This window comes from Taeniopygia guttata, chromosome 32, assembly GCF_048771995.1.
Source record: "Taeniopygia guttata chromosome 32, bTaeGut7.mat, whole genome shotgun sequence".
Lineage (NCBI taxonomy): Eukaryota > Metazoa > Chordata > Aves > Passeriformes > Estrildidae > Taeniopygia > Taeniopygia guttata.
The window spans coordinates 439,189-464,927 of NC_133057.1; the positions used below are offsets into that span (position 1 = coordinate 439,189).

The window sequence follows — 25,739 nt, forward strand, 5'->3', positions numbered from 1 at the left end:
CCCAGAGATGTCCCCTACCTGTGTCCCCCAGCGATGTCCCCTCCCTGTGTCCCCCAGCGATGTCCCCTCCCTGTGTCCCCCAGCCATGTCCCATCCCTGTGTCCCCCAGCCATGTCCCCTCCCTGTGTCCCCCAGAGATGTCCCCTACCTGTGTCCCCCAGAGATGTCCCCTCCCTGTGTCCCCCAGAGATGTCCCCTACCTGTGTCCCCCAGCGATGTCCCCTCCCTGTGTCCCCCAGCCATGTCCCCTCCCTGTGTCCCCCAGAGATGTCCCCTACCTGTGTCCCCCAGAGATGTCCCCTCCCTGTGTCCCCCTCGCCACACGCGAACCCAAAAGCACACCGGGGCTCTCATTCCCGCTTCCTCGCTTTTTAATGGAACTCTGTACAAAGGACCCACGCGGGGCGGGGGGCAGTGGGCATGCGGGGGGGGGGGGACAGGGGCGAGTGGGGAGGGGGCGCGGGGCGGCTCCTGCCCCTCCTTGCCCTCCGCACGAGCCCTCGGGGGACACCCGGACACGCCTGGGGGGGCAGGGGGCGAGCTCCCGTGTGAGGGGGGCAGCAAGGGTCCCCCATTGCCTGGGTCCCCCGTTTTGGGGGCGTGGAGCCCCCCCAGCGCCCGGATCCGCAGTGGGGGGGTCACGAGGCCAGGCCCCGCGTCTGTAAACTGTCCACCTCCTTGTTCTGCTTCAGCTCCTCCATCCTGGGCGAGGGAAGGTGAACTGGGGGGAGGCTCAGGCTCCTTGGAGACACTGTCCCCGAAGCCCCCAGTGTCACCCATCTCCATCTCCCCCCGGCTCCGTGTGACACCTCCCGGCTCCCCTTGGCTCCCCCCGACATCCCCGTACCGGTGGCGGCAGCGCCGCAGGAACCTCATGATCTTCCGCGCTGCCTGGTCCTGCTTGAGGGTGAGGAAGGTGCTCCTGGGGGGAATGGAGAGGGGGGTGAGGACCCCTGTGCCGCCGGCACCCCGCGTCCCCCGCGTCCCCCGGCGCCCCCGGCCGCACCGGTGCTGGCGGAGGCTGCGGAAGCGCTGCTGGATGAGCACGGCCGCGCGCCGGCGCCGCTGGAACCGCTTCTGCTCCGCGTAGCTCCGGAACTTGCTCTGGATCAGGATGGCGGCCTGCGTCATCCGCTGGAACAGGGCGAACTGCGGGGACAGGGGGATGTCACAGCACCCTCAAACGGGGACTCCCGTGTCACCCCAGCACCCCATCTGCTCGAGCTGGGGGGACAGAGGGGATACACCCCAAACCCACTCCAATATCCCCAAGCAAAGACCCCCGTGCCCATGCGGTCTGGACCCCGGGCACCCAGAGCCCTCAAAACAGCACCAAAATCTGGGTGACCCCCCAACACTCCCCCCTGTTACCTTCAGAGCAATCCAGGTCAGCTTGTGGGGCAGAGAGAGAGGGTTAGGGGGCTCCGGGGTGCCTGGGGGGTGCCCCAGAGGGGTCTGCGGGGGTTTTGGGCCCCCCACGCCTCGGTACCTGCTTGTACTTGCGGTAGCAGCGCTGGATGACGGCGGCAGCCAGCTCCTGCTGCTCCTTCAGCCTGCGGCCCTGGGGGAGTCAGGGGGTTGGGGGGTCAGCAGCAGTGCCCCGGGGGGGTTTTGGGGTGCTGGGGGTGGGGGGTCACTCACCCGGTACTTGCGGAAAGCGCCCTGGACAAGACGCGCGGCCTCGTAGAGCTCGTGCTGCTCCTGGTCGCTGAGGGTCAGCAGGGCCACGGCGCCGCCCTCGCCCCGCGCCCCCCCGGAGGCGTTCAGGAACTCAGCCCAGCCCGCGGCCGAGGGCGGGGGCGGCCGCTCGGGGACCCCTGGGGACCCCCGTGAGGCCGCCTCCGCTCTGGGGGACACACAGCACACGGGAGGGTCAGGGCTGAGGGCTGGCAGCCCCCGGGAGGAGCGGGAGACGCGCAGGAAGGGATGTGAACGTCCCCAGGAGGACTCTGCGGTGTCCCCGCAGCCTGGGGAGACCCCCAGTGGGATGGGGGGTTTGGAGGATGTGGGGGACCCCCACCACAGGACATAAAGGACCCTCCCAACGTGTCCCAGGCCACGGGGTCCCCCAGAGGATCCCGGGCTGTGGGATCCCTCGGGTGACCCCCACGGGGAGCTGGGGGTGCCCCTGCACACCCCCGACCCCAGGAGTACCTGTTGGCAGGTGCGGGGGGACGGTCAACGCTCTCTAGGTACGTGGCCAGCCAGGCCATGGCAGCGCCAAGCCCTGCTGGCCCCGGTGTCCCCGTTGTCCCCGGGGTCCCCCCCGCTGCTCCCAGTGCCCCCAGTGGCCCCCCTGGCGCCTCCTGCTTGATGCGCTCGGGGGTGGCCTCGATGATCTGCCGCGCCAGCGTCACCACCTCGGCCTGGGGACGGGGGACATCGGCACTCGCCTGCTCGAAGGGTGTCCCCAGCCCCGGCTGTCCCCGCCTTTACCTGCAGCGTGTCAGAGGGCAGGGTCAGGGCGTCCTCGGGGGGGCTGGGGGGCACTGCCACCCCCCAGCTGTCGTCCTCGCAGGGTCCAGGGGGGCCGGGGGGCAGCGGGACAGAGCCAGGGCCCTCCGAGAGCCCCGATGGGGACGACAGGCTGCTGGCTGTGCTCAGCCCTGGGGACAGCAGGACACGCAGCGGGGGGTTAGTCCAGGAGGGACACACCCCGAGGAGAGGGGGGGACATGGCAAGGGGGACACGCCAGGGACACGAAGAAGGTGGGCAGGACAAGGGGGACATGGAGATGCACAGGGGGACAAAGATCTCGGAGGGGGAACTGGGGGGACACAGATGCTGGGGGAGGACAGGGGACACGGGGGGAAGGCTGGAGGGGAGCAGTGACACCCTGGGGGCACACAGAGGTGACAGAGAGGGAAAAGGTGCCAGTGCCATCAGTGCCATACCTGTGTCGGGGCTGGCAGAGAGCGGGGAAGGGATGCGCAGCCCAGGCAGGTGACAGCGCGGGGACACGGGTGACATCTGCAGCTCCTCGAGGCGCGTGACCAGGGCCAGGTGGCCGCGGGCCCGTGCCAGGGCCAGCGGCAGCCGCCCCAGGGTGTCGGGGACGGCCAGCGCCCGCCGGTCCCAGCGGCACAGCCGCTCCGCCGCCTCCCGGTGCCCCAGGGCACACGCCCACATCTGGGGACACCGAGGCACGCGTCCACACCGTGTCCCCAAGGAGATGCCATCCCTGGCACCCCTCTGGGACACCGCCCTGCGCCCATCCCCTCGGCACCGCCGCGTTCCCGGCCCTGCCACGCTGCCACCACCGCTGTCCCCAGCGTCCCCTTACCAGAGGGGTGCAGGAGAAATGGTCCACGTTGAGGGGGTCGATCTCCTGCTCCAGCTCCAGGCTCTCAACTGCCAGCGCCCTGCAGGGACAGGCAGGGACACGGGCTGGAGGGGGTCACCTCTGCTCAGGCACGCTGCTTAGGGGGGTGCCCATCGCCATCCCAGGTGTCCCCAGGTGTCCCCAGGCGTCCCCAGGTGTCCCCAGGCGTCCCCAGGTGTCCCCAAGTGTCCCCCAGGTGTCCCCAGGTGTCCCCAGGTGTTGTCCCCAGGTGTCCCCAGGTGTTGTCCCCAGGTGTCCCCAGGTGTCCCCAGGCATCCCCAGGTGTCCCCAGGCATCCCCAGGTGTCCCCAGGTGTCCCCACTCACCGCCAGCGCCGAAGAGCCTCCACCAGGCCGGCGTAGCCCTGGGCGGCCGCCAGGTGCAGCAGCGTCATGCCACGGAACGTCGCCCCGTGCGCCAGCACCGAGGTCCCCGATGTCCCCAGCGATGTCCCCAGCGACGTCCCCGACCAGCCCGGCCGGGCCATCATGGCCTCGCAGATGGCCACCACGCGTGCCTCGAAGGACGAGCCCGGCCCCTGGTGCCACGGAGCCCATCAGGGCACACGGAGAGGGTGGCACAGGGGGCGGGGGACAGCGGAGGGGGACAGTGGTTCATGGCGGGGACATCAGGAAACACCACGAGACCCCCACGAACGGGGTACCCCAGGGGACACCAACGGATTCTGGCGGGTGCAGGGGATGCCAGGCAACACCACGGCACATCGGGGATATCGGGGCCATCGGAGCAGGCGGGAGGACACGGGGACCTCCAGGTGTTGGGGTGGCCTCACCTGCTCGGGGGGGCTCTCGGAGGGGCCCCCCCGTGGGGGCGGAAGGGGTGCGGGCGGGGGCAGCGCCCCGAGGCGCGTTTCCAGCTGCTCCAGTCGCTCCAGGATGGACAGACGGAACTGGGCCTCTGGCAGAGGGGGAAGCTGAGCGTGAGCGGGGCACCCCAGCAGCCCCAACCCCAAAGAGCGTCACCCCAAAAGGAACCCGGGCGTTTGGGTGCCACCCACAGCTTTGGGGGGGTTCAGCCCCGTCCTGGGGGTTCTCACTCACCGTCCAGCGCCAGCCAGTCCAGCTGCGCCCCGGGAGGGCCCCGCGCCGCTCCCCGCGCCCGGTACTCGAACGGGGCCGCGGCCGAGAGCAGCCGGGGGGGACACGCCACGCGCAGGGCGGCCACGCCGGCCTCGTGGGCTGCGGGGGGACACGGGGGTGTCAGCGCCATGGGGAGGGTCACACCGGCGGGACCCCCACTCGGGGACACTCACGGGGGCAGTAGCAGCGCAGGACGCCCGGCTGGACCAGCGCGGCCGGAACCGAGGTGCGGTCGAACAGACACGAGTAGACACCCGGGTCGCCCCATGGGCCCGTGATCAGCACCTTCACCCCGCCCTGGGGGACACGGGGGGTCAGCGGGACCCCCGGGAATAGGGGCAGAGGGGCTGAGGGGGGAGCAGCCCCCCAAAGCGCTCACCTCGGGGTATGACCACTCCGGGGAGAAATCCGTGATGGCCACAGGGGGGTCGCTGGGGGGGCCCGTGGGGGAGGAGGGGAGGTGGGGGGTGTGGGGGGGCTCGCGCAGGTTTGGGGGGACCCCCGTGTCCCCCACCAGCAGCTCAGGGAAGGGCAGGGGGAACGGGGGCTGGGGCGGGGGGGCGGCGCTGAGTTCGCAGAGGGGGTCCTGGGGAACCGCGGCCTCTTTTCCCTCCTGCTCCTCCTCTTCCTCCGCCTCCTCCTCATCCTCCTCCAGTTTCGGGGCGGCGGCTGGGGGTCGGGGGGGCGCGCCGGGGGGGGCCTCGGCCTCGCAGCCGTAGGTCTGCCCGCGGCGGGGGCTGTTGAGGAAGCAGTCGGGGTCGAAGGCAGCCGGGGGCGGCGGGGCGGTGGGGCAGGTGCCCTCGGGGGTCACCAGGTGCTGGCTGGGGGTCAGGCCCAGCGGCTGCTCCGGCCCCCCCGGCGCTGCCCCCCCGCCCAAACTGGCCACCACCAGGAGCGGCAGCCCCCCGGCGGGGGGAAACGGGGGGGCCCGGGACCCCTCGGGGGGCGCCGAGCCCCCCCCCAGGCCTGGGGAGGGCTGGGTGGTGTCAGGGGAGGAGGGGGCGGGTTTGGGGGGGTCCCCCTCGCCCCCCCGCTCCACTTTGGGGGAGATGATGCGGTGTTTGGTGCTGCTGCACTTGTGGCCGGGAGCGCCTGCGGGGGGCAAAGGGGGAGCATCAGTAGGGCACAGGGAGGTTTGGGGCACATTTCGGGGTGGCAGGAGAATTTGGGGAGGTCCCGAAGAGATTCAGGGCGTTCAGAGTGAATTTGGGGCTGTCCCGAGGGGTTTGGGGCGGTTCCACGTGGGTCCAAAGGACACTTTGGGGTGCTGAGGGGGTTCTGGGCACTCCCAAGGGGGTTCAGGGTGCTGCACTGGTTTTGGGGGGATCCCAGGGAGGGTTGAGGAGTAGCCCAGGAAGAGATGGAAGGTTTGTGGGATGGGAGTCCCGGTGGGGTCCCCAGGGGTTTGGGGGTCCCTGTGAGCTGGAGGAGCCCCACGGGGTTCCAGGGGGTTCTGGGGGGTTCCCGGGGTGTTTTGGGGGGTTCTGGGGGGTTTTGGGGGGTTCTGGGGGGTTCCCGGGGGGTTTTGGGGGGTTCCCGGGGGGTTTTGGGGGGTTCTGGGGGGTTCCCGGGGGGTTTTGGGGGTTCTGTCTCACCCAGGCCCCCGGCGCAGAGGCAGGCGTGGGTACGGGGTGGTGGCCGGGCCTGGTGCCGCTCCAGGACGTGCTGCACCAGCTGCTCCAGGGACAGCCCGGGGGCAGCCCCCCCGTTCCCACAGCCCCACTTCACCCCGTGGACTGTGGGAAAAGGGGGAAAATCCCTCAGGAACGGAGCTGTGCGGTGCACTCTCTGTCCAGTCCCCCAAAACAGCCACACACACCCCCTCACCCCACCCCATCCCGTGGGAAAGATGGTACAACTTTCCTCTCTAAGAAGGTTTGGGGCGTCCTCCTCAAACCCCCAAAACAGCCTCACGCTGCCCCAATTTTAGCTCACCCCACAGGAAAAGGGAGGCAAAACCCCACAGGTGTGTCTGGGGGTATCCCCCGCACCCCCAGCCCCACTTTATCCTGCAGATTTCCATGGAGGGCACAACAAATCTGTCAGAAGAGCGGATTTAGGGCGTCTCTCCCTCCCCCCCGAGCCGTGGGGTGAACCCCCCAAGGGAAAGGCTCGGGGGGCAGCCCACTCACACATGGGGCGCAGCTGGGCCACCAGCTCCTCCTGGGACCACTTGAGCCACTCGCGGGGGTCGGCGGCGGCGGCGCAGATCGGGGGGGCCCCGGCGCAGAGCGGGGGGCTGCAGAGCCGGGGGGCGCAGGGCCGGCCGCACTCCTCCATGGCCGGCACGTTCAGGTAGTGCACCAGCACGATGTCGGGGTTCTGGGGGGCACACGGCAGCTCTGGGGAGGGCCCGGGGGGTCCCGGCAGGGCTGGGGGGGTCCCGGTGCCCCCCGTTACCTGCAGCAGCCAGTAGCAGCGGCGGTGGAAGGTGGGGACGATGGAGGAGTGGACGTAGCAGCCGTAGAGGCACTGGGGGGGGACAGAACAGATTGGGGGAGCCCCCCAACATCCACCAGAGCCCCACAGCGGCCTCTGGGGGGGTCGCTGCATCTTGTGGGGGTCTCGTAGCCAAGTGTGGGCAACCCCAAGCTTTCAGCTAGGAGCGTGACACCCCCAAAGTGCCCCCCGAGGGATCCCCGTCACCCTCAAACCACCCCATGATGGCCCTGACACCCCCAGAGCCCATTCTGGGCATCTCCCAACACCCCCAAAGTGCCCCCCGAGGGACCCCTGTCACCCTCAAACAGCCCCGTGCTGGTCCTGACACCCCCAGAGCCCATTTTGGGCATCTCCCAACACCCCCAAAGTGCCCCCCAAGGGACCCCCGTCACCCTCAAACCGCCCCGTGCTGGTCCTGGCACCCCCAGAGCCCATTCTGGGCATCTCCCAACACCCCCAAAGTGCCCCCCAAGGGATCCCCGTCACCCTCAAACTGCCCTGTGCTGGTGCAGACATCCCCAGAGCCCATTTTGGGCAACTCCCAACACCCCCAAACCACCAACCAGGGAGCTCCCCGCGCCCCTAGACACACATCTGGGGATCTTGGACCACCTAAAGCACCCACTGGGTGTGCCCAGCACACCAAAGCTGTCCCTTGAGAGCACCCAGCACCCCCTGACCCCCCTCCTGTGTGTCCTGACACCCTCTATCCCCTCCCAGCTCCCCACACCTGAACCAGGGGCAATTTTATGGAAAGGGCTGATTATTTGGGGGGCATCAGGCATTTTTGAGTGGGGGGGGGGGCTGTTTTGGAGACCTCCTACCTCTACTCCCTGCACCTTCAGCTTCATGTGGTCCTCGCGCGTCGTCTTCCCATCTTTGCGCTTCTTCCAGCAGTACCCGTCCTTGCGGTACTTGACCTTCTTCCGGTTGTAGAGGATCACCGACCCGTTCTGCGGCCTGGACACGGGGTCAGGGGGCCCCCGGGAGCCCCCCGGGGCCCCCCCAGCCCCCCAGGGCGCCTCCCTGGGCCCCCCCACCTGGTTTTTGGGGAGCACGAGAGCCACTCGTCGTGTTTCTCAAAGGTGATGAGGTACGAGGCGATTTCCTGGGGGGACAGGCGGCCCGGTTGTGTCCCCTGTGCCCCACCAGCTGTGTCACCCCATTGCTGACACGCTGCCTTGATGTCCCCCCGTCCTGCCACATCCCTTCCCTGCCCCACATCTTCCCCCCATCCCCAGCCAGCCCCCTTCCTGCGTCCTTTTAACGTCCCTTCCGTGTCCCCACATGCCCCACGTCCCTTCCACCCCATTCCCGTGTCCCCACATGCCCCACGTCCCTTCCATCCCCATTCCCGTGCCCCACACGTCCCCTCTGTCCCCATTCCCACCTCCCCACACCCCTCTGCCAGCCCCCCACACCCCCCACACCTCGTTGGTGTTCCAGCGCAGCTGCTCCTTGGGCAGGACGGGACATTTGGGCAAACATTCCACCAGTTTCCGTGGCAGGAAAACCTTCAGGTGGCTCCTCTCTGCCGGGAGGAGGGCTCAGCGTCCCCACCGCGCGTCCCCCCCGTGCCCCCCGTGCCCCCCACAACCCCGCCCTTACCAGAGACCTCGGGGGGCTCCTTGCTGCTCATCTCGGGGCGCCTGTGGGGCCCTCAGGGCTCCCCTCGGGGGGCACAGGAGGGGCTGGAACCTGCAGGGACCCCCAAAAACGGCTGATGGGGTGGGGGGACAGCGGGATGGCACCGGGGGGGACACAGGAGCAGAGACCCCGGCACCGTCCGCAGCAGCTGCCCCTGTTACACCCAGGAGCTCTGCCCCATATCCTGCACATCCCTGCCCCATATCCCGCGCATCCCTGCCCTATAACTCCACACATCCCTGCCCTACAACCCCACACATTTCTGCATTATAACGCCACACATCCCTTCCCTATAACCCCACACATCCCTGACCTATAGCCCCACACATCCCTGCCCTATAACCCCACACATCCCTTCCCTATAACCCCACACATCCCTGACCTATAGCCCCACACATCCCTGCCCTATAACCCCACACATCCCTGCCCTATAACGCCACACGTCCCTGACCTATAACCCCACACATCCCTGACCTATAACCCCACACATCCCTGCCCTACAACCACACACATTCCTGCCCTATAACCCCACACATCCCTACCCTATAACCCCACACATCCCTGCCTTATAACCCCACACATCCCTGCCCTATAACCCTACACATCCCTGCCCTACAACTCCACACATCCCTGCCCTATAACCCTACACGTCCCTGCCCTATAACCCCACACATCCCTGCCCTATAACCCCACACATCCCTGCCCTATAACCCCACACGTCCCTCCCCACTCCACCCCACAACCCTGACCTGTACCCCCATCTCCGCCCCACTGCTCCCCACATCTCCGCCCTATGGACCCCCCCCGCCCCGCCCACTGCGCCCCACATCTCCACCCCACATCCCGCCCCACACAACGGACCCCTCCCCGCCCCACACCTCCCGGGCCCCGCCCTCGGCCCCGCCCCGGCCCCCCCGGCCCCACCTGGCGCCTCAGGGCCGCCGCCGCCGCCGCCGCCCCCGCCCCCGCCGCCCGCCGCCATCTTCCCGCCCGCCGCGGGCCAGCGCCGCCGGCGCGTGACGTCAGCGCGCAAGGGGCGGGGCAGCGCCGCCGGGCGGGGGCGTGGCCAGGGCGGGGTCATTCGGGGTCGTGTGGGCGGGGGGGCGCCGAAGATTAATTTTTTAATTAAACAGCGCCGGTGTCTCGTTGGCTGTTGCTTTTATTGAGTACGCCGATGAATTCACAAGCATTCAGCCTTGCCTACACAGTAAACTCTACGGCTAGTACTGCTAGTTCTACTCTGAGGCTACGCAGCCACGAAATAAGGTTTCCAGTTGTATGGAAAGTACCATTAGGATTGGAAATAAAAGTTCTTGAGGCGACTTTGGGGCCATTTTGAAGATTTGGGGGTTTTCTGCAGCCGTTTTTGAGCGAAAAAAATAATGTAGGCAAACCTAAGGGAAAAAGAAGAAAGAAAAAAATTAAGACAGAATGGAAATGACCATTTCACGAGAAAAATACAGATGCGTGAGGAAGAAATGGAGAAAACACAACCTTGAAGGAAAAAGGAGAGAGAAACAACAGGGAAAATCGCGAGGTAAGATAGAGGTGGGGCTCACCGGCACGGCGTTGCCCTTTTAAGAGGGGGCGGGGCCTCATGCGGCAGGCCACGCCCCCCGCCCCGCCCCGCCCCGCCGGGCGCGGCCGCAGCCCCGGAGCCGGACCCGCCGGGACCGGAGCGGCGGAACCGCCGGGACCGGCCCGGGCCAGGGGGATGCGGCACCACGGGGCCGGTGAGCGCGGAGGGGCCCGGGAGGTGCCGGGGCTTGGGGGGCAAATCCGGGGGGCGCGGGTTGGGGGGGTCCCGGGGGGTCCCGGGGGGTACCGGGAGTGTGGGACGGGGGGTTAGGGGCATCCCGGGGAGCGGGGGGTGGGTCTGGAGAGGCTGCGGGGTGGTTTGGGAGTGCTGGGCACGGGGCTCGGGGGGCTCGGGTGCCTAAAAGGCGGGTTAGGGGGGGTTTGAGGGGTTGGAGTGGGGTAGGAGTTTGGTTTAGGGCAGTTTGAGGGATTAGAGGGGTGTAGGAATTGGGTTTAGGAGTCCTATAGGAGATTTAAGGGGTTAGAGAGGTGTAGAAATTGGGTTTAGAGGTCCTATAGGGGGTTTAAGGGGTTAGAGGGGTGTAGGAATTGGGTTTAGGGCAGTTTGAGGGGTTAGAGGAGTTTAGGAGTTGGGTTTAGGGGTCCTATAGCAGATTTAAGGGGTTAGAAGGGTGTAGAAATTGGGTTTAGGGGTCCTATAGGGGATTTAAGGGGTTAGAAGGGTGTAGAAATTGGGTTTAGGGGTCCTATAGGGGGCTTGAGGGGTTAGAGTGGTGTAGAAATTGGGTTTAGGGTTTTGTGTGGTGGGGGGGCTCAGCCCCGGGGGTGGGCCGCCGCATTTTGGGGGGGTCAGGGGCAGGGTAAGGGGTGTCATGTGCTGTTTGTGCTGACCTGGCGTCACCTGGCAGTGGTGGGGGGAGATCCAGGGGGGCTTCTCACCCTCCTCTTCCTCTCTCCTCACCCCAAATCCCACCCTTCACCCCCAGCCCTGACCTTTGACCCTGCCAGCGTGCCTCGGGGGTGCTGGGGGGGGGTCGGGCTGGGGGGGCTCTTTGGTCACCCCCTCCCCCAGCACCGCCCCGGGTTATTTTTAGGGCTCTCCTTGAGCGGGATTGGGGCAGGGACGCGGATCCAGGCCCCGATCCCACAGCTGGGAGCCGCTGGGGTGGGTGGCGGGTGTCACCAGGGGTCCCGCACCCCCGGGCGGAGGGTCCCGGCGGGTCAGCGCGTCCCTCTGTCGCGACAGGGTGAGGCTGTCGCGGGCATGGCGGGCGCCTCGGTGAAGGTGGCGGTCCGAGTGCGGCCCTTCAGCGCCAGGGAGAGCAGCCGCCAGGCCAAGTGCGTCATCCAGATGCGGGGGAACACCACCTGTGAGTGATTGGGGGGCGCGTGGGACGGGGGTCCGCAGCGGGAGCGCCCCGGGGTGGGGGCACCGCCGTGGGAACCCCCCCACCCTGTCCCCGTCCTTGTCCCGTGCTGGCCTCGGGCCCGGAGGACCAGCTGCCGCCGGGCTAAAAATAGCCACGGAGAGGTTTTTGGGGGGGTGATGGTGACGTGGGGCGCTGTGGGGGCTGAGGGTGACGTGGGGGGGTCACCCCAACGCCGCTGTCACCCCCAGGCATCACCAACCCCAAGCTCCCCAAAGAAGCCACCAAACACTTCACCTTCGACTACTCCTACTGGTCCCACACCTCGGTGAGTGCCGGCCGGGCGTGGGGGGCACCCATGGGTGCTCCGGGGGTCCCTGACTCGCTGCCCCGCAGGAGGAGGACCCCAACTTCGCCTCGCAGCGCCGCGTGTACCAGGACATCGGGGAGGAGATGCTGGCGCACGCCTTCGAGGGCTACAACGTCTGCATCCTCGCCTACGGCCAGACGGGCGCCGGCAAGTCCTACACCATGATGGGGCGGCAGGAGCCGGGGCAGCGCGGGATTATCCCGCAGGTCCGGGGCCTGGGGGGCTCCCCAGGGGCTGGGGAAGGGCGGCAGCCCCCCGCAGCCGCAGCTCAGCGCCGCTCGCCCGCAGCTCTGCGAGGACCTGTTCGCCCGCGTCGCTCGGGAGGGGTCGCCTGAGCTTTCTTTTTCTGTGGAGGTGAGGCAGATCTGGGGTTTGGGAAGGGAAGGAATTCCTTCCCAGATCCCCCCAAATCCCCTCAAACCCTCATTTCCCCCCCAGAATTCCCTCCCAGATCCCCCCAAATCCCCTCAAACCCTCATTTCCCCACCAGAATTCCCTCCCAGATCCCCCCAAATCCCCTCAAACCCTCATTTCCCCACCAGAATTCCCTCCCAGATCCCCCCAAATCCCCTCAAACCCTCATTTCCCCACCAGAATTCCCTCCCAGATCCCCCCAAATCCCCTCAAACCCTCATTTCCCCACCAGAATTCCCTCCCAGATCCCCCCAAATCCCCTCAAACCCTCATTTCCCTGCCAGAATTCCCTCCCAGATCCCCCCCAAATCCCCTCAAACCCTCGTTTCCCCCCCAAAGGGGTTTGGAAAGGAAAATCCTTTTTCTTAGGGGAGGTGGTGAGGGGGGTTTGGGGGTTCAGAGCACGGCCCCTGGCTTGCAGACCCACCTCCCCCAGGCAATTTGGGTGTTCAGCTCTTGCAGACTCGCCCCACACTCCCCATAGCAGTTTGGGGGTTCATCTGCCACCCACCCCAACGTTTTGGGGGCTTCCCCCATCACCATTTTGGGGATTCCTCCCCCCCCATCACCATTTCGGGGATTCCTCCCCCATCACCATTTTGGGGATTCCTCCCCCCATCACCATTTTGGGGATTCCTCCCCCCATCACCATTTCGGGGATTCCTCCCCCCATCACCATTTCGGGGATTCCTCCCCCCACATCCCCATCCGTTCCCTCCCGGTTTGGCTCTTTCCCCACCGCCGCTTTGCGGTTTCACCCCCGACCCCCACGATTTTTGGGGCTCTCCTGACGGTGTGGGGCCCCCCCAGGTGAGCTACCTGGAGATCTACTGCGAGCGGGTGCGGGACCTGCTGAACCCCAAGAGCCGTGGGGGGCTGCGGGTGCGGGAGCACCCCCTGCTCGGGCCCTACGTGCAGGACCTGTCGCGCTTGGCCGTCGCCTCCTTCGCCGACATCGCCGACCTCATGGACAGCGGCAACAAGGCCAGGTGAGCCACGGAGGGGCAGGGGGCACCCCCAAAGCCCCCTGGACCCCGAGGGTCCCACCGAACCGCCCCGCAGGACGGTGGCAGCCACCAACATGAACGAGACGAGCAGCCGCTCGCACGCCGTGTTCACCATCGTCTTCAGCCAGCGCCGGCAGGACCCGCTCAGCGACCTCACCACGGAGAAGGTCAGGGCAGCCCCAGAGTCACCCCCTAAACCCCCTAAACCCGGTGTTGGATCCCCCTGGAATCACCCCCTGCAATACCCCGAGTCCCCCCAAAATCCTGCAGTGGGCAATCAGCCATTCTCTCCGCTCTCTCAAATCAGAATTCCACAAAACCCCCCCAAATCCCTTCACACCCTTGTTTCCCCCCCAGAATTCCCTTCCAAATCCCCTCAAACCCTCGTTTCCCCCCCAGAATTCCCTACCAGATCCCCCCAAATCCCCTCAAACCCTCGTTTCCCCCCCAGAATTCCCTCCCAGATCCCCCCAAATCCCCTCAAACCCTCGTTTCCCCCCAGAATTCCCTCCCAAATCCCCTCAAACCCTCATTCCCCCCAGAATTCCCTCCCAGATCCCCCCAGATCCCCTCAAACCCTCATTTCCCCCCAGAATTCCCTCCCAAATCCCCTCAAACCCTCCTTTCCCCCCCAGAATTCCCTCCCAGATCCCCCCAGAATTCCCTCCCAGATCCCCCCAAATCCCCTCAATCCCTCATTTTCCCCCAGAATTCCCTCCCAAATCCCCCCAAATCCCCTCAAACCCTCGTTTCCCCCCAGAATTCCCTCCCAGATCCCCCCAAATCCCCTCAAACCCTCATTTCCCCCCAGAATTCCCCCCCAAATCCCCTCAAACCCTCATTTTTCCCCAGAATTCCCTCCCAGATCCCCCCAAATCCCCTCAAACCCTCATTTCCCCCCAGAATTCTCTCTCAAATCCCCCCAAATCCCCCTGCTTCCCCCCAGGTGAGCCGCATCAGCCTGGTGGACTTGGCGGGCAGCGAGCGCGCCGACGCCTCGGGGGCCAAGGGCATCCGCCTCAAGGTGAGCCGTGACCCCCTGCGCCCCCCAAAAAAGAGGGGGTGACCCCCCAGAACCCGTCTGAGCCTCTGTCCCCCTCCCCAGGAAGGCGCCAACATCAACAAGTCCCTGACCACTCTGGGCAAGGTCATCTCCGCCCTGGCTGAGGCGGTGAGTCTGGGGTTCTCCCCATCCCCGCACCCACCTTCGGGGGGTCCCGCTGATTTTTGGGGAGACCCCCCAACCCTGCCCCGTCCGCAGCAGAGCAGCAAGAAGAAGAAGGCGGATTTCATCCCGTACCGGGACTCGGTGCTGACGTGGCTGCTGAAGGAGAACCTGGGTGGGTTGGAGGGGGCGCGGGGGGCGCGAGGAGGCGTTTTGGGGCGCGAGGAGGCGTTTTGGGGCGCGAGGAGGCGTTTTGGGGCGCGAGGAGGCGTTTTGGGGCGCGCGGCCCCCGCTGACGGCGTCCCCGCAGGCGGGAACTCGCGCACGGCCATGATCGCCGCGCTCAGCCCCGCCGACAGCAGCTACGAGGAGACGCTGAGCACGCTGCGGTGAGCCAGGGGCTCTGGGGGGGTTTTGGGGAGTTCTGGGGGGGTCCCAGCCCTGATCCTGCCCCGTTTGTCCCCCCCCCAGCTACGCCGACCGCACGAAGCAGATCCGGTGCCACGCGGTGATCAACGAGGACCCGAACGCGCGGCTGATCCGAGAGCTGCGGGCGGAGGTGACGCGGCTGCGGGAGCTGCTCAGCGCCCAGGGTGAGGGGCTGGGCGGGATTTGGGGCGCTGAGGGTGCAGCTGAAGGGGTCTGTGGGGTCTGGGGGTCAGATTGAGAGGGTTCTGTAGAGGGGGCGGATTTGGGGTCTCGGTTGCAGAGAGGTTTGGGGGGCAGAGGGGGTTTAGGGACAGCGTGGGGGGCGCAGCTGTGGTGCTGGGGGTTTGATGTGGGGGTTCAGGCGGCAATACACCCCCTCCACCGAGCCCCCCATCTCCCCATAGGTCTCTCTGACACCCCTGTGTCCGGCCCCGCTGCCACGATGTCCCCCACCCTCAATGGGGACCCGGGGCTGGAGCCCCCCCTGGGCCCTACGGAGGCCATGGAGCGCCTGCAGGTGACCCTAAAACACCTCCCAGCCCCTCCCTGATCCACAGGGAGCCGTGACCCCCTCCCCCAAATCTTGGGGACCTCCCCCCCGCCCCCCACAATTGTTGTTCCTGACAGGAGACGGAGAAAATCATCGCGGAGCTGAACGAGACGTGGGAGGAGAAGCTGCGGCGGACGGAAGCCCTGAGGCTGGAGAGGTGAGGGGGGGCCCCCACCACGACCCCCAAAATGTTCCCCAACACCCCCAAATACCCCTAACCCCCCCAGCCTCACCACGGTCAGCCCAAATGCTCTTGGTGCACCCCCCTAGAGCCCCCTCCCCCCCAAATCTCATCCCTGAAGTCCCCCTGACCTCCTCCAAAGCCCCCCAAATTCCCTGTGCCCCCCAGGGAAGCGCTGCTGGCTGAGATGGGGGTGGCTCTGCGGGAGGACGGCGGCACCGTCGGGGTATTCTCCCCAAAAAAGGCAAGTCAGACAGGGCTGGGGTGGGGGCCACACCTTGAGGGTCCCCCCAGAACCCTGACTGGTTTTTAATTTTGCGCCCCCCTCCCCAAAAAAGACCCCGCACTTGGTGAACCTCAACGAGGACCCGCTGATGTCCGAGTGCCTCCTGTACCACATCAAAGACGGCGTGACCAGGTGAGCGGGGGGCTGTGGCACCCCCAAACCCCCTCGGGGCGACCCCCAGACCAACAATTTGCTCTGTGCCCCCCCTCTCCTGCAGGGTGGGCCAGGTGGACGTGGACATCAAACTGTCGGGGCCGTTCATCCGGGAGCAGCACTGCCTCTTCCGCAGCCGCGCCGACCCCTCGGGGGAAGGTACGCCGTTCGGGGCGGGGGGCGCCGGTTTTTGGGGTGCCCCCCTCGCCCACCCCGCTCCTGGCACGCCGTAATTGCTGTTTCTCCCCCGCTCCCTCCCCCAAATGCTGCCACTGGAGCAGGTCACCGCGGCGCCCCCAGGTACCGCTGCCCCCGTGCCGGTGGGGCTGGGGGGGTTTGGGGTGGGATTTGGGGTGGGATTTGGGGTGGGATTTGGGGTTCCCCCGCCTCGGTGCAGCAGGGCGGTGACTCGCCCTCCGCTTGCTGTCCCCTCCTGAAGTTGTGGTGACGCTGGAGCCGTGTGAGGGGGCCGAGACCTACGTCAACGGGAAGCAGGTGACGGAGCCGGTGGTGCTCAAGTCGGGTAGGGACCCCCAAAGCCCTCCCCGGTCTCTGTGTGTCTCCCCAAAATCCCCGTCCCAAGTCCCTGCGCCTCTCGCTTGATCCCTCACAAAAACCTCGCCGTGCCCCCCAAATTCCCTTCAATCTTGTGTCACCCCCAAACTTTCTCTCGAGTTCATTTTGACACTCTCAACCCGCCATTTCCCACCTAAATCCCCCAAATCTCCCCGTGACCCTGCACAAATCTCCCCGTGACCCTGCTGTGACCCCTCCAACCCCCCCCAAACCAGGCCACCGCCTCATTTTGGGGAAGAACCACGTGTTCCGCTTCACGCACCCGGAGCAGGCGCGGCGGGAGCGGGAACGGGGCGCGTCCCCGGGGCCGCCCCCGGACTGGAACCTGGCGCAGCGGGAGCTGCTGGAGCAGCAGGGCATCGACATGCGCCTGCAGAGGTGGGGACATGGCCCGGGGACACACTGGGGGTGGTTGGGGGGCTCACACTGAGCGTGTCCCCCCACCCAGGCTCCAGGAGCTGGAGAACCAACCCCATCCGGAGAAGGAAGTGTCGGAGCGGCCGCAGGTGAGGGGGGCTGGGGGGTCCCTGGGGCACTCTGGTGTCCCGTGAGTGTCCCGGGATCGTCCCCGGGTGTCACAGGTGACCCCCAGGGGCACTCAGATCGTCCCCAGGTGGCACAGGTGACCCCCAGGGGCACTCAGGGATCGTCCCCGGGTGTCACAGGTGACCCCCAGGGGCACTCGGATCGTCCCTGGGTGTCACAGGTGACCCCCAGGGGCACTCAGGGATCGTCCCCGGGTGTCACAGGTGACCCCCAGGGGCACTCGGATCGTCCCCAGGTGTCACAGGTGACCCCCAGGGGCACTCAGGGATCGTCCCCGGGTGTCACAGGTGACCCCCAGGGGCACTCAGGGATTGTCCCTGGGTGTCACAGGTGACCCCCAGGGGCACTCAGGGATCGTCCCCGGGTGTCACAGGTGACCCCCAGGGGCACTCAGGGATTGTCCCCGGGTGTCACAGGTGACCCCCAGGGGCACTCAGGGATTGTCCCCGGGTGTCCCAGGTGACCCCCAGGGGCACTCAGGGATCGTCCCCGGGTGTCACAGGTGACCCCCAGGGGCACTCAGGGATTGTCCCCGGGTGTCACAGGTGACCCCCGGCTCCTCTGGGTCCCCTTCATGTCCCACAACCGTTCTGGTTGTGAATCGGGCGTCTCCTCGGGCACGTTCCCGGTGTCCCTCGTGGCTCTCACGTCCCCCCGCCGTGTCACCCCACAGCCCGAGGACCCTCCGTGCTACGAGGCCGGCTGGCGCCTGATCTCCTCGCTGCGCCAGGCGCTGCCGGCGCCCGCCGTGCGCTCGGTGCTGCGCCGGGCCGGGCTCCCGTTACCGGCACCGGGCAAGCGCCGGGAGCCGCTGCGCGTCTACCAGATCCCACAGCGCCGCCGCGGCTCCCCGACACCGTCACCATCACCGTCACCGACGTCGTGGGTGAGCATGGCCGACCTGAAGGCGCAGGCGGTGCGGGAGCTGTGCCGCCGCCACGGCAAGCGCGATCCCGCCGATCCCACCGAGCGCGACGGCGGCCGGGACACGCGGGACGTGCGGGACGTGCGGAACGCCGGCGAGGATGAGGAGGGCGGCGGGCAGGTGAGCGAGGTGGAGGGGCTGCGGCTGCACCTGGACAGGCTGGCGGGGATCCTGCGCGAGGTGAAGCGCCAGAACAGCGCCAAGGACGAGCAGATCCGCGCCCTGCGCGACCGCGTGGGGCAGATGGAGCGCGTCATCCCGCTGCCGCCGGTGAGTCCTGCGGCGCCCCAAAACCCCCGAGCGCCACAAACCCCCAGACCCCTCTGAGCCCCCTGTCCTCCCCTCCTCAGGACGATGCTGACGAGGCTGAGCCGCCCCACCAGGACCCCCCCCCGGCCCGCACGGACGGGGGGTCGGGCTCGGCGCCCCCCTCGCCCCCGTCGGCGGCGGCGGCGCGGCTGTGCCGGCTCATGGAGCAGGACCCGGCGTTCCGGCGGGGGCGGCTGCGCTGGCTGCGCCAGGAGCAGGCCCGGCTGATGGGGGGGGGCCCGCAGCCCCTGCAGCCCCCCCGACGACCCCCACGCTTCCACCCGGCCCCCCAGGACTCCAAGCTGCGTTTCCCCTTCAAGAGCAACCCCCAGCACCGCCTGGCCTGGGGGAGCGGCGGGGACCCCCCCCACGCCGACAACAGCCCCCCAACGCCCGCCCATCCCTCGGGGCGACCCCGCCGGGGGTCCCTGGATGGGGGGTCCCCACCCCCGGCCGTGGGTGCGTCCCCGCCCCGCGTCCGGCGCCAGCGCTCCGCTCCCGACCTGAAGGCGCGGGGCCCCATCCCGTAGGGGGTGTGGGGTTTTGGGGACACCCCCTCCCCCAAATGGACAATCGCGGCCTCCCCCTACCCCACAATCGGGGGTCTCCCTGCCGGGGGGGCCCCCAGCTGCTGTCACACATGCCCCCACCCCTCACCCCGCGTGTGTGTGTCTGTGGGAGGGACCCTCGGTCAGGAGGGCCACCCTTCTTACAGGGGAGTCCCTAATTAATGGCCATCCCGCTAATTAAAGAGAAGCGTCTCATTTTTGGGGCGTCCCGCACGTTCTGGTGCCTCCTCTCTGCTGGCCACGCCCACTCCAGCCTGACCACGCCCACTCCAGCCTGGCCACGCCTCTTCGGGCGGGGGCCAAGCGGTGGCCCCGCCCACACCCTGTGGCTCCGCCCCTCCCACGCAGGCATGCTAATTAGCCCCGCCTCTTTGGGCGTGTCCCTAGCAGGCCACGCCCCTTCCCGTTCATTCCCGCTCCCCCGTTCCTCTCCGTGGCCCCGTCCCGGCCCCGTTTCCCGGTCCCGGCCCCGTTCCGGCCCCCTCCGCCCTGCCCGGCCTCGCCATGAGCCGCCTCGGGCCGCCGCCGCCGCCGCTGCCGCTGCTGCTGCTCGGGGCGCTGGGGGTCCTCACCCCAAACCCGACCGCGGGGCAGGAGCCGGCCCCGAGCCCCCCGCCCAGCCCCCGGCCCAACGCCAGCAGGTAACGGCACCCCCGGCACCGCACCGGGACCCCCGGGACACGACACGGCTCGGTGGGGACCCCCGGGACGGGACGGGACCTCCCCCCGAACGTGGCACCGGGCAGGGCTTGGCCCGGGGTTGGATGTTCCCGGGGCGGGATATTCCCGGGATTGGATGTTCCCGGAATGGGATATTCCCGGGATTGGATATTCCCGGAGTGGGATATTCCCGGGATGGGATATTCCCGGGGCGGGATATTCCCGGGGCGGGATATTCCCGGGACGGGATATTCCCGGAATGGGATATTCCCGGAATGGGATATTCCCGGGACGGGACACCCCGGTCCGGTACCCCCGCGCGGTCCCGGACACCCCCGTGCGCACCGGGAGCGCCCCGGGACTCCCCGGAGCATCCCGGGACCCCTCTCCGGGGACCCGCGACCCCCGGGCTCGGGATTTCCCCCGTTCGTGACCCCCCGTGTCCCCCCAGGCCGGTGTTCCCGGTGTTCCCGTGCGGGGGGGACCATCGCGGCGAGTCGGGGTTCATCGCCAGCGAGGGGTTCCCCCGGCATTACCCCCCCGGCAGCAACTGCACCTGGACCATCACGGTACGGCACCCCCAAAACCCCCGGGGCACCCCAAAACGCTGCGGTTCCCCCGGCCCTCCCAGCTCCTCCCCGTCCCGGTGTCACCCGGTGCCGCTCCCGGTGAGGGACAGGCGGTGACACCCCAAAATGTCATCTAAGGGCCAGCCAGGGGGTGACACCCCAAAATGCCATCTAAGGGCCAGCCAGGGGGTGACACCCCAAAATGTCATCTAAGGGCCAGCCAGGGGGTGACACCCCAAAATGCCATCTAAGGGCCAGCCAGGGGGTGACACCCCAAAATGCCATCTGAGAGCCAGGGGGTGACACCCCAAAACGTCATCTAAGGGCCGGACAGGGGGTGACACCCCAAAATGTCATCTGAAGGACACGTGGTGACACCCCAAAATGTCATCCTAAGGGCCAGCCAGGGGGTGACACCCCAAAATGTGTCAGGGTTATCTGGGTGGTGACACCCCAATGTCCCCAAACCCCCAGCACCCCCCATGCCCCAGGGCCGGGTGGTGACACCCCAAAATGTCATCTGAGATCCAGGGGGTGACACCCCAAAACGTGTCAGGGTTATCCGGGTGGTGACACCCCGACACCCCCGAACCCCAGCACCCCCCGTGCCCCAGGGCCAGGTGGTGACACCCCAAAACGTGTCAGGGTTATCCGGGTGGTGACACCCCAAATGTCCCCAAACCCCCAGCACCCCCCGTGCCCCAGGGCCGGGCGCTGACCCCGCAGTGTCCCCCAGGTCCCCGAGGGCCAGGTGGCCACTCTGTCCTTCCGCGTCTTCGACCTGGAGCCGGACCCGCTGTGCCGCTTCGACGCGCTCTCGGTTTTCGGGGGTCACGGCCCCGGGGCGCCGCTCTTGGGGCGCTTCTGCGGCACTTTCCGCCCGGGGGCTCTGCGGGCGCCCCAAAATCGGCTGCAGCTGCACATGGAGAGCGACGGCGGCACGGCCGGGAGGGGCTTCCTGGCCTGGTTCAGCGCCGGCAGCCCCCCGAGCAACGGTGGGTGAGACCCCCCAAAAATGAAACCGGCGGGGAGGGAGCACCGCCGGCGGGGAGAAGGGAGAATCCCGCGGGGACGCCCCCAAAACCACCCAGAGAGAGCCCTGGAGGTGAGGAAAACTCCAAATCCCTGCAGGAGCGGCCTCAGAGTCTTGTGGAGACCCCAAATTCCCACGGAGAGCCCCCAAAAAGCCCTTCCAGGAGGTGCTGGAGTGAGGTGGGAAAAGCGGCGAGGGGGGAACTGTGAAATGGGGAAAAGTGAGGAGGAAATAGTGGGAATGGGGAGAAATTGGGAATGGGAAAGGGGGGAAAGGTGAGAAACTGAAAAGGGGAGAAAAAAACCCGAAAGGGAATTGGGGAAAATGAGAGAGAAAAAGGAAAAAAAACCAAAAAAAAACCCAAAAAAAAACCCCAAAAAAAACCCCAAAAAACAGGGAAATGAAGGAAAAGCGTGAGGAAGAAATGGAAAAGGGTAGAGAGGAAATGGGGGGGAAAGTGTGAGGAAAAAACAGGGAAATGAAGGAAAAGCGTGAGGAAGAAATGGAAAAGGGTGGAGAGGAAATGGGGGGAAAGTGTGAGGAAAAAAACAGGGAAAAGAGGGAAAAGTGCAAAGGAAGGAACGAGGGGAAAGGCGAGGAGAAAAGGAGAGGAAAGCGTGAAAAGAAAAAGAGAAAAATAAGACAAAAAGAAAAAAAAAAAAGGAGGGGGGAAAACTGAAAAGAAAAATTTCAAAAAACTGAGAGGAAAAATGAGTCAGAAGAAAGGAAAAAAAGCCAGAGGGGAAAATGGGGCAAAGTGTCAGGAAAAAAAATGAAGAAAACTGTGGCACAAAATGGAGGGAAAAGCTGAGGAGGAAAATGGGGGAGTGAGACCCCAAAACCCCATGGAACACCCCCAAATCCGCACGGAGACCCCCCAAAGCCACACGGAACACCAGAAATCCCTCAGAAAACCCCAGAAACAGCCCAAAAACCGCCGTGGAAACCCCCCCAAGCCCCCCCAATCCAGCCCAACCCTTTTGCAGGGCCCCCCCAGGGACGGCGGCGTTCGGGGCTCTTAAATAAACCCCATTTTTTCGGGGAGTCTTGGCACTATTTTGACGGTGAGTATGGACCCCCCCCACCCCCAGATTCACAAAAAACATTCCCGGGGGGGGTCTCGCTCCCCAGATTCCATCTCCTCCCATCCCCCCATCCCAGGGTGGTTTTGGCGGAGCCCCCCCAGTGTTCCCCCCGAATTTTGGGGGTTTCAGGGACAGAGAGGAGACGCCGGCGGTGTGGGAATGGAAGGGGGGGGGGTGTCCAAACGTGTCTGTGCCCCCCAAAAATGTGACCCCCCCGCCCCCCCAGAGCACCAGTTTTGTGGGGGGCGGCTGGAGAAGCCCCAGGGGAGCCTGAGCACCCCGAACTGGCCCGAGGAGAATTATCCCCCCGGCATCAGCTGCTCCTGGCACATCGTGGCGCCCCCCGACAAGGTTTGGGGGTCCGGGGGGGTCTGGGGGTCGTCAGGAGGCGTCAGGAGGATTTGGGGGGTTGGGGTGGGGGTCAGGAGGGGTTTGGAGGTGTTGGGGAGGGTCTGGGTGAGGCTGGGGGGGTTTGGGGGGGAGAGGAGGGATTTGGGGGGCAGAGGAGGGATTTGGGGGGTTTGGGGGGGAGAGGAGGGATTTGGGGGGCAGAGGGGGGATTTGGGGGGGAGAGGAAGGATTTGGGGGGGTTTGGGGGGCAGAGGAGGGATTTGGGGGGATTTGGGGGGCAGAGGGGGGATTTGGGGGGTTTGGGGGGGCAGAGGAGGGATTTGGGGGGTTTGGGAGGGAGAGGAGGGATTTGGGGGGGTTTGGGAGGGAGAGGAGGGATTTGGGGGGGGTTGGGAGGGAGAAGAGGGATTTGGGGGGGTTTGGGGGGCAGAGGAAGGATTTGGGGGGATTTGGGGGGGATTTGGGGGACAGAGGAGCGATTCGGGGGGTCAGAAATCCTTTTGTGGGGGTCCCAAAGGAGGAGAGAGCAGCGGGATGGTTCGGGAGAATTTGGGGAGGGGTCCGGAGGGGTTGGGGGGCTCCGGGGGGCTCCGGGGGGTGCGGGGCCGGGGGTCTGACCCGGATTTGGGGCGGGGGGCGCAGGTGGTGGAGCTGCGGTTCGGGAAGTTCGATGTGGAGCCCGACCCGCACTGCCGCTACGATTACGTGGCCGTGTTCGAGGGGGGGGCGCGGGACGACGCGCGGCGCCTCGGCCGCTTCTGCGGGGAGGAGACCCCCGGGTGAGCCCCCCGGCCCGGCCGAGCCCCCCACAGCCCGCCCCGACCCCGCCTGAGCCCCCCCGAACCGCCCAGACCAGCCCTGAACCCACCCTGAGCCCCCCCGAACCGCCCAGATCGCCCCTGAACCCACCCTGAGCCCCCCCGAACCGCCCAGACCAGCCCTGAACCCACCCTGAGCCCCCCCGAACCGCCCAGATCGCCCCTGAACCCACCCTGAGCCCCCCCAAACCACCCTGAGCCCCCCAAACTCACCCTGAGCCCCCCCGAACCACCCTGAGCCCCCCCGAACCGTCCAGATCAGCCCTAAACCCACCCTGAGCCCCCCCAAACTCCCCTGGGACCCCCCCCAAACCCACCCTGAGCCCCCCCAAACTCCCCTGGGACCCCCCCCAAACCCACCCTGAGCCCCCCCAAACCGTCCAGATCGCTCCTAAACCCACCCTGAGCCCCCCCAAACCCCCCTGGGACCCCCCAAACCCACCTTGAGCCCCCCCAAACCGTCCAGATCAGCCCTAAACCCACCCTGAGCCCCCCCAAACTCACCCTGAGCCCCCCCAAACCCTCCAGATCGCCCCTAAACCCACCCTGAGCCCCCCCGAACCACCCTGAGCCCCCCCAAACTCACCCTGAGCCCCCCCAAACCCACCTGGGACCCCCCCCAAACCCACCCTGAGCCCCCCCAAACTCACCCTGAGCCCCCCCAAACTCACTCTGAGCCCCCCCGAACCGTCCAGATCGCCCCTGAACCCACCCTGAGGCCCCCCAAACCCACCCTGAGCCCCCCCAAACCCACCTGGAACCCCCCCAAACTCACCCTGAGCCCCCCCGAACTGTCCAGATCGCCCCTGAACCCACCCTGAGCCCCCCCAAACCACCACGACAGGGATCCGGACCCCCTGAGCACCCCCCAAACCCACCTGGGACCCCCCCAAACTCCCCTGGGTGCCCCCCAAACCCACCTGGGACCCCCTCAAACCCACCCGGGACTGCCCCGTACCCACCTGAGACCCCCCCAAAACCCCCTGAGACCCCTCCAAACCCACCCGAGACCCCCCCAAACCCCCCTGAGACCCCTCCAAACCCCTCTGGGACTCCCAAAAACCCATCTGGGACCCCGTCCCAAAGCCCCCTGACCCCCGGTGCCCCCCGGTGCCCCCCAGCCCCATCGTGTCCCGCTCCCCGGAGCTGCTGGTGCAGTTCGTGTCGGACCTGAGCGTCACCGCCGACGGCTTCTCGGCCACCTACACCGTGCGGGAGGGGGGCAGCGCCCCCGAGACCCCCACCCACAAACCCCGCGCTGGGGGCAAGGGGAAGCCGCCCCCCAGCCCCGCCACGGCCGCCCCCTGCCCCCAACGCTGCCGCCGCACCGGGACCCTCCAGAGCAACTTCTGCAGCAGCGACTTCGGTGAGAATCCCCCGGGAACACCGGGAGACCCCCAAACCTCCCGGGGGAAACTGAGGCACGGAGCGGGGGGCCGGACACCCCCGAACCTCCCATCCCCGGGGGTGTCGGAGCTTTTGGGGTGCCCGACCGCCCCGTTGCTGTGCCCGCAGTGCTGACGGGGACGGTGAAATCGGTGTCGCGGGGGTCGCCGCAGGAGCCGGGCTGGGCGGTGGTCTCCGTGCTCGCCCTCTACAAGTCGGGGGTCCCGGGGGTCCCGGGGGCGGCCAAGGGCTCCGCGCTGCGCCTGCAGCTGCCCTGCCGGCCCTGCCCCGTGCTCAAGAAAGGTGCGTGTGCCCCGAGGGCGCCCGTGGGGGTCTCCGCGCCCCCCCACCAGCTCCTGACGCCCCCTCCCCAAATCCCTTCCAGGCTCCAGCTACGTCCTGATGGGGCGGCTGGGGGCGGACGGGGGGGCCCTGCTGCCCCCCGACGCCTTCGTGGTGCCCTACCGCCCGCAGCAGCAGCAGCTTTTGGGGAACCTCAGCAAGCGGCCGTGCCGGGGGTCCCCCCCCTGAGACCCCCGCCCCACGCCGGGGGGGCGCCCCCCCCCGCGCCTTCGCAAATAAAGGGTGCAGAGATGGAGCGTGTGCGCCGTGGTTCTGTGGGGAGCCCGCCCTGAGTGTGCGAGAAGGTTCTGGGGGAGCCCCCCGCGCCCCGCACCCAAGGGGGACCCCCAAAACGGGACCCCCGGACCCCCCCTTTAAATGGTGCGGCTCCTTTAAGAGGGGCGGTGGGCGGGGCTGACGTACCGGGGGCGTGGCCTCCCGCCCTTCCCGGCTGTCAATCATGCTGTAAGTAACTCCTGATTGGTGGAGCTGCCACGCCCCCCAGCTATTATAATTTTGCGGTTGCGTCCGACGCGATTGGTTGGCAGCACGACGTTCTCCGTTTCGATTGGCTGATGCCACCAAACATTTTCGTGCG

The 25,739-nt window shown here is 67.2% G+C and overlaps 3 protein-coding genes across 7 annotated transcripts; 2 read left to right on the top strand and 1 right to left on the bottom strand.

The window, feature by feature from the left end:
- Positions 1 to 353: 353 nt before the first annotated feature.
- CAMTA2 (calmodulin binding transcription activator 2) lies at positions 354 to 9,561 on the bottom strand. Of its 5 annotated transcripts, XM_041712213.2 has the most exons (23): positions 9,436 to 9,561; positions 8,473 to 8,562; positions 8,295 to 8,395; positions 7,905 to 7,972; positions 7,689 to 7,824; positions 6,823 to 6,894; positions 6,555 to 6,744; positions 6,018 to 6,158; positions 4,802 to 5,514; positions 4,596 to 4,719; positions 4,384 to 4,521; positions 4,116 to 4,240; positions 3,649 to 3,860; positions 3,284 to 3,362; positions 2,895 to 3,129; positions 2,437 to 2,606; positions 2,155 to 2,366; positions 1,642 to 1,846; positions 1,490 to 1,561; positions 1,372 to 1,392; positions 1,007 to 1,149; positions 848 to 922; positions 354 to 702 (listed from the first exon to the last, which is right to left on the bottom strand). In XM_041712213.2, the coding sequence occupies exons 2-23, from the start codon at positions 8,501 to 8,503 to the stop codon at positions 639 to 641; spliced, it is 3,327 nt and encodes a 1,108-aa protein (XP_041568147.2). In that variant the 5' UTR covers positions 8,504 to 8,562; positions 9,436 to 9,561; the 3' UTR covers positions 354 to 638. The 5 variants fall into 5 exon arrangements, with proteins under 5 accessions (XP_041568147.2, XP_041568148.2, XP_041568145.2 ...); XM_041712214.2 differs by lacking the exon at positions 1,372 to 1,392; XM_041712211.2 differs by having other exon boundaries at positions 848 to 1,149.
- Positions 9,562 to 10,128: 567 nt separating this feature from the next.
- On the top strand, positions 10,129 to 19,110 carry KIF1C (kinesin family member 1C). Its single transcript, XM_041712181.2, has 22 exons — positions 10,129 to 10,244; positions 11,297 to 11,420; positions 11,669 to 11,745; positions 11,814 to 11,993; positions 12,076 to 12,141; positions 13,012 to 13,190; positions 13,264 to 13,375; positions 14,155 to 14,232; positions 14,314 to 14,379; positions 14,470 to 14,548; positions 14,684 to 14,762; positions 14,845 to 14,966; positions 15,207 to 15,319; positions 15,430 to 15,509; positions 15,702 to 15,777; positions 15,872 to 15,951; positions 16,037 to 16,131; positions 16,412 to 16,495; positions 16,764 to 16,926; positions 16,997 to 17,054; positions 17,768 to 18,289; positions 18,370 to 19,110. Exons 2-22 carry the CDS (start codon positions 11,315 to 11,317, stop codon positions 18,856 to 18,858), a joined length of 2,904 nt encoding a protein of 967 aa, XP_041568115.2. The 5' UTR covers positions 10,129 to 10,244; positions 11,297 to 11,314; the 3' UTR covers positions 18,859 to 19,110.
- Positions 19,111 to 19,269: 159 nt separating this feature from the next.
- Positions 19,270 to 25,397, top strand: PCOLCE (procollagen C-endopeptidase enhancer). Its single transcript, XM_041712187.2, has 8 exons — positions 19,270 to 19,538; positions 20,009 to 20,126; positions 20,863 to 21,121; positions 22,471 to 22,595; positions 23,238 to 23,374; positions 24,535 to 24,779; positions 24,929 to 25,102; positions 25,185 to 25,397. Exons 1-8 carry the CDS (start codon positions 19,402 to 19,404, stop codon positions 25,328 to 25,330), a joined length of 1,341 nt encoding a protein of 446 aa, XP_041568121.2. The 5' UTR covers positions 19,270 to 19,401; the 3' UTR covers positions 25,331 to 25,397.
- The last annotated feature ends 342 nt before the right edge of the window (positions 25,398 to 25,739 follow it).

What these genes read in the sequence shown, in the direction of transcription:
- CAMTA2 (XM_041712211.2), bottom strand. Translation starts at nt 8,503, where the DNA reads ATGAGCAGCAAGGAGCCCCCCGAGGTCTCTG. An exon ending in TCGTGCTCCCCAAAAACCAG is followed by an intron (nt 7,825 to 7,904) that starts GTGGGGGGGCCC and finishes CCCCGTGTCCAG; the next exon opens with GCCGCAGAACGGGTCGGTGA. An exon ending in CCTCTGCGCCGGGGGCCTGG is followed by an intron (nt 5,515 to 6,017) that starts GTGAGACAGAAC and finishes TGCCCCCCGCAG; the next exon opens with GCGCTCCCGGCCACAAGTGC.
- KIF1C (XM_041712181.2), top strand. Translation starts at nt 11,315, where the DNA reads ATGGCGGGCGCCTCGGTGAAGGTGGCGGTCCGAGTGCGGCCCTTCAGC. An exon ending in GACAGCGGCAACAAGGCCAG is followed by an intron (nt 13,191 to 13,263) that starts GTGAGCCACGGA and finishes ACCGCCCCGCAG; the next exon opens with GACGGTGGCAGCCACCAACA. An exon ending in TCTCCGCCCTGGCTGAGGCG is followed by an intron (nt 14,380 to 14,469) that starts GTGAGTCTGGGG and finishes CCCCGTCCGCAG; the next exon opens with CAGAGCAGCAAGAAGAAGAA.
- PCOLCE (XM_041712187.2), top strand. Translation starts at nt 19,402, where the DNA reads ATGAGCCGCCTCGGGCCGCCGCCGCCGCCGCTGCCGCTGCTGCTGCTC. An exon ending in ACTGCACCTGGACCATCACG is followed by an intron (nt 20,127 to 20,862) that starts GTACGGCACCCC and finishes AGTGTCCCCCAG; the next exon opens with GTCCCCGAGGGCCAGGTGGC. An exon ending in TGCGGGGAGGAGACCCCCGG is followed by an intron (nt 23,375 to 24,534) that starts GTGAGCCCCCCG and finishes GGTGCCCCCCAG; the next exon opens with CCCCATCGTGTCCCGCTCCC.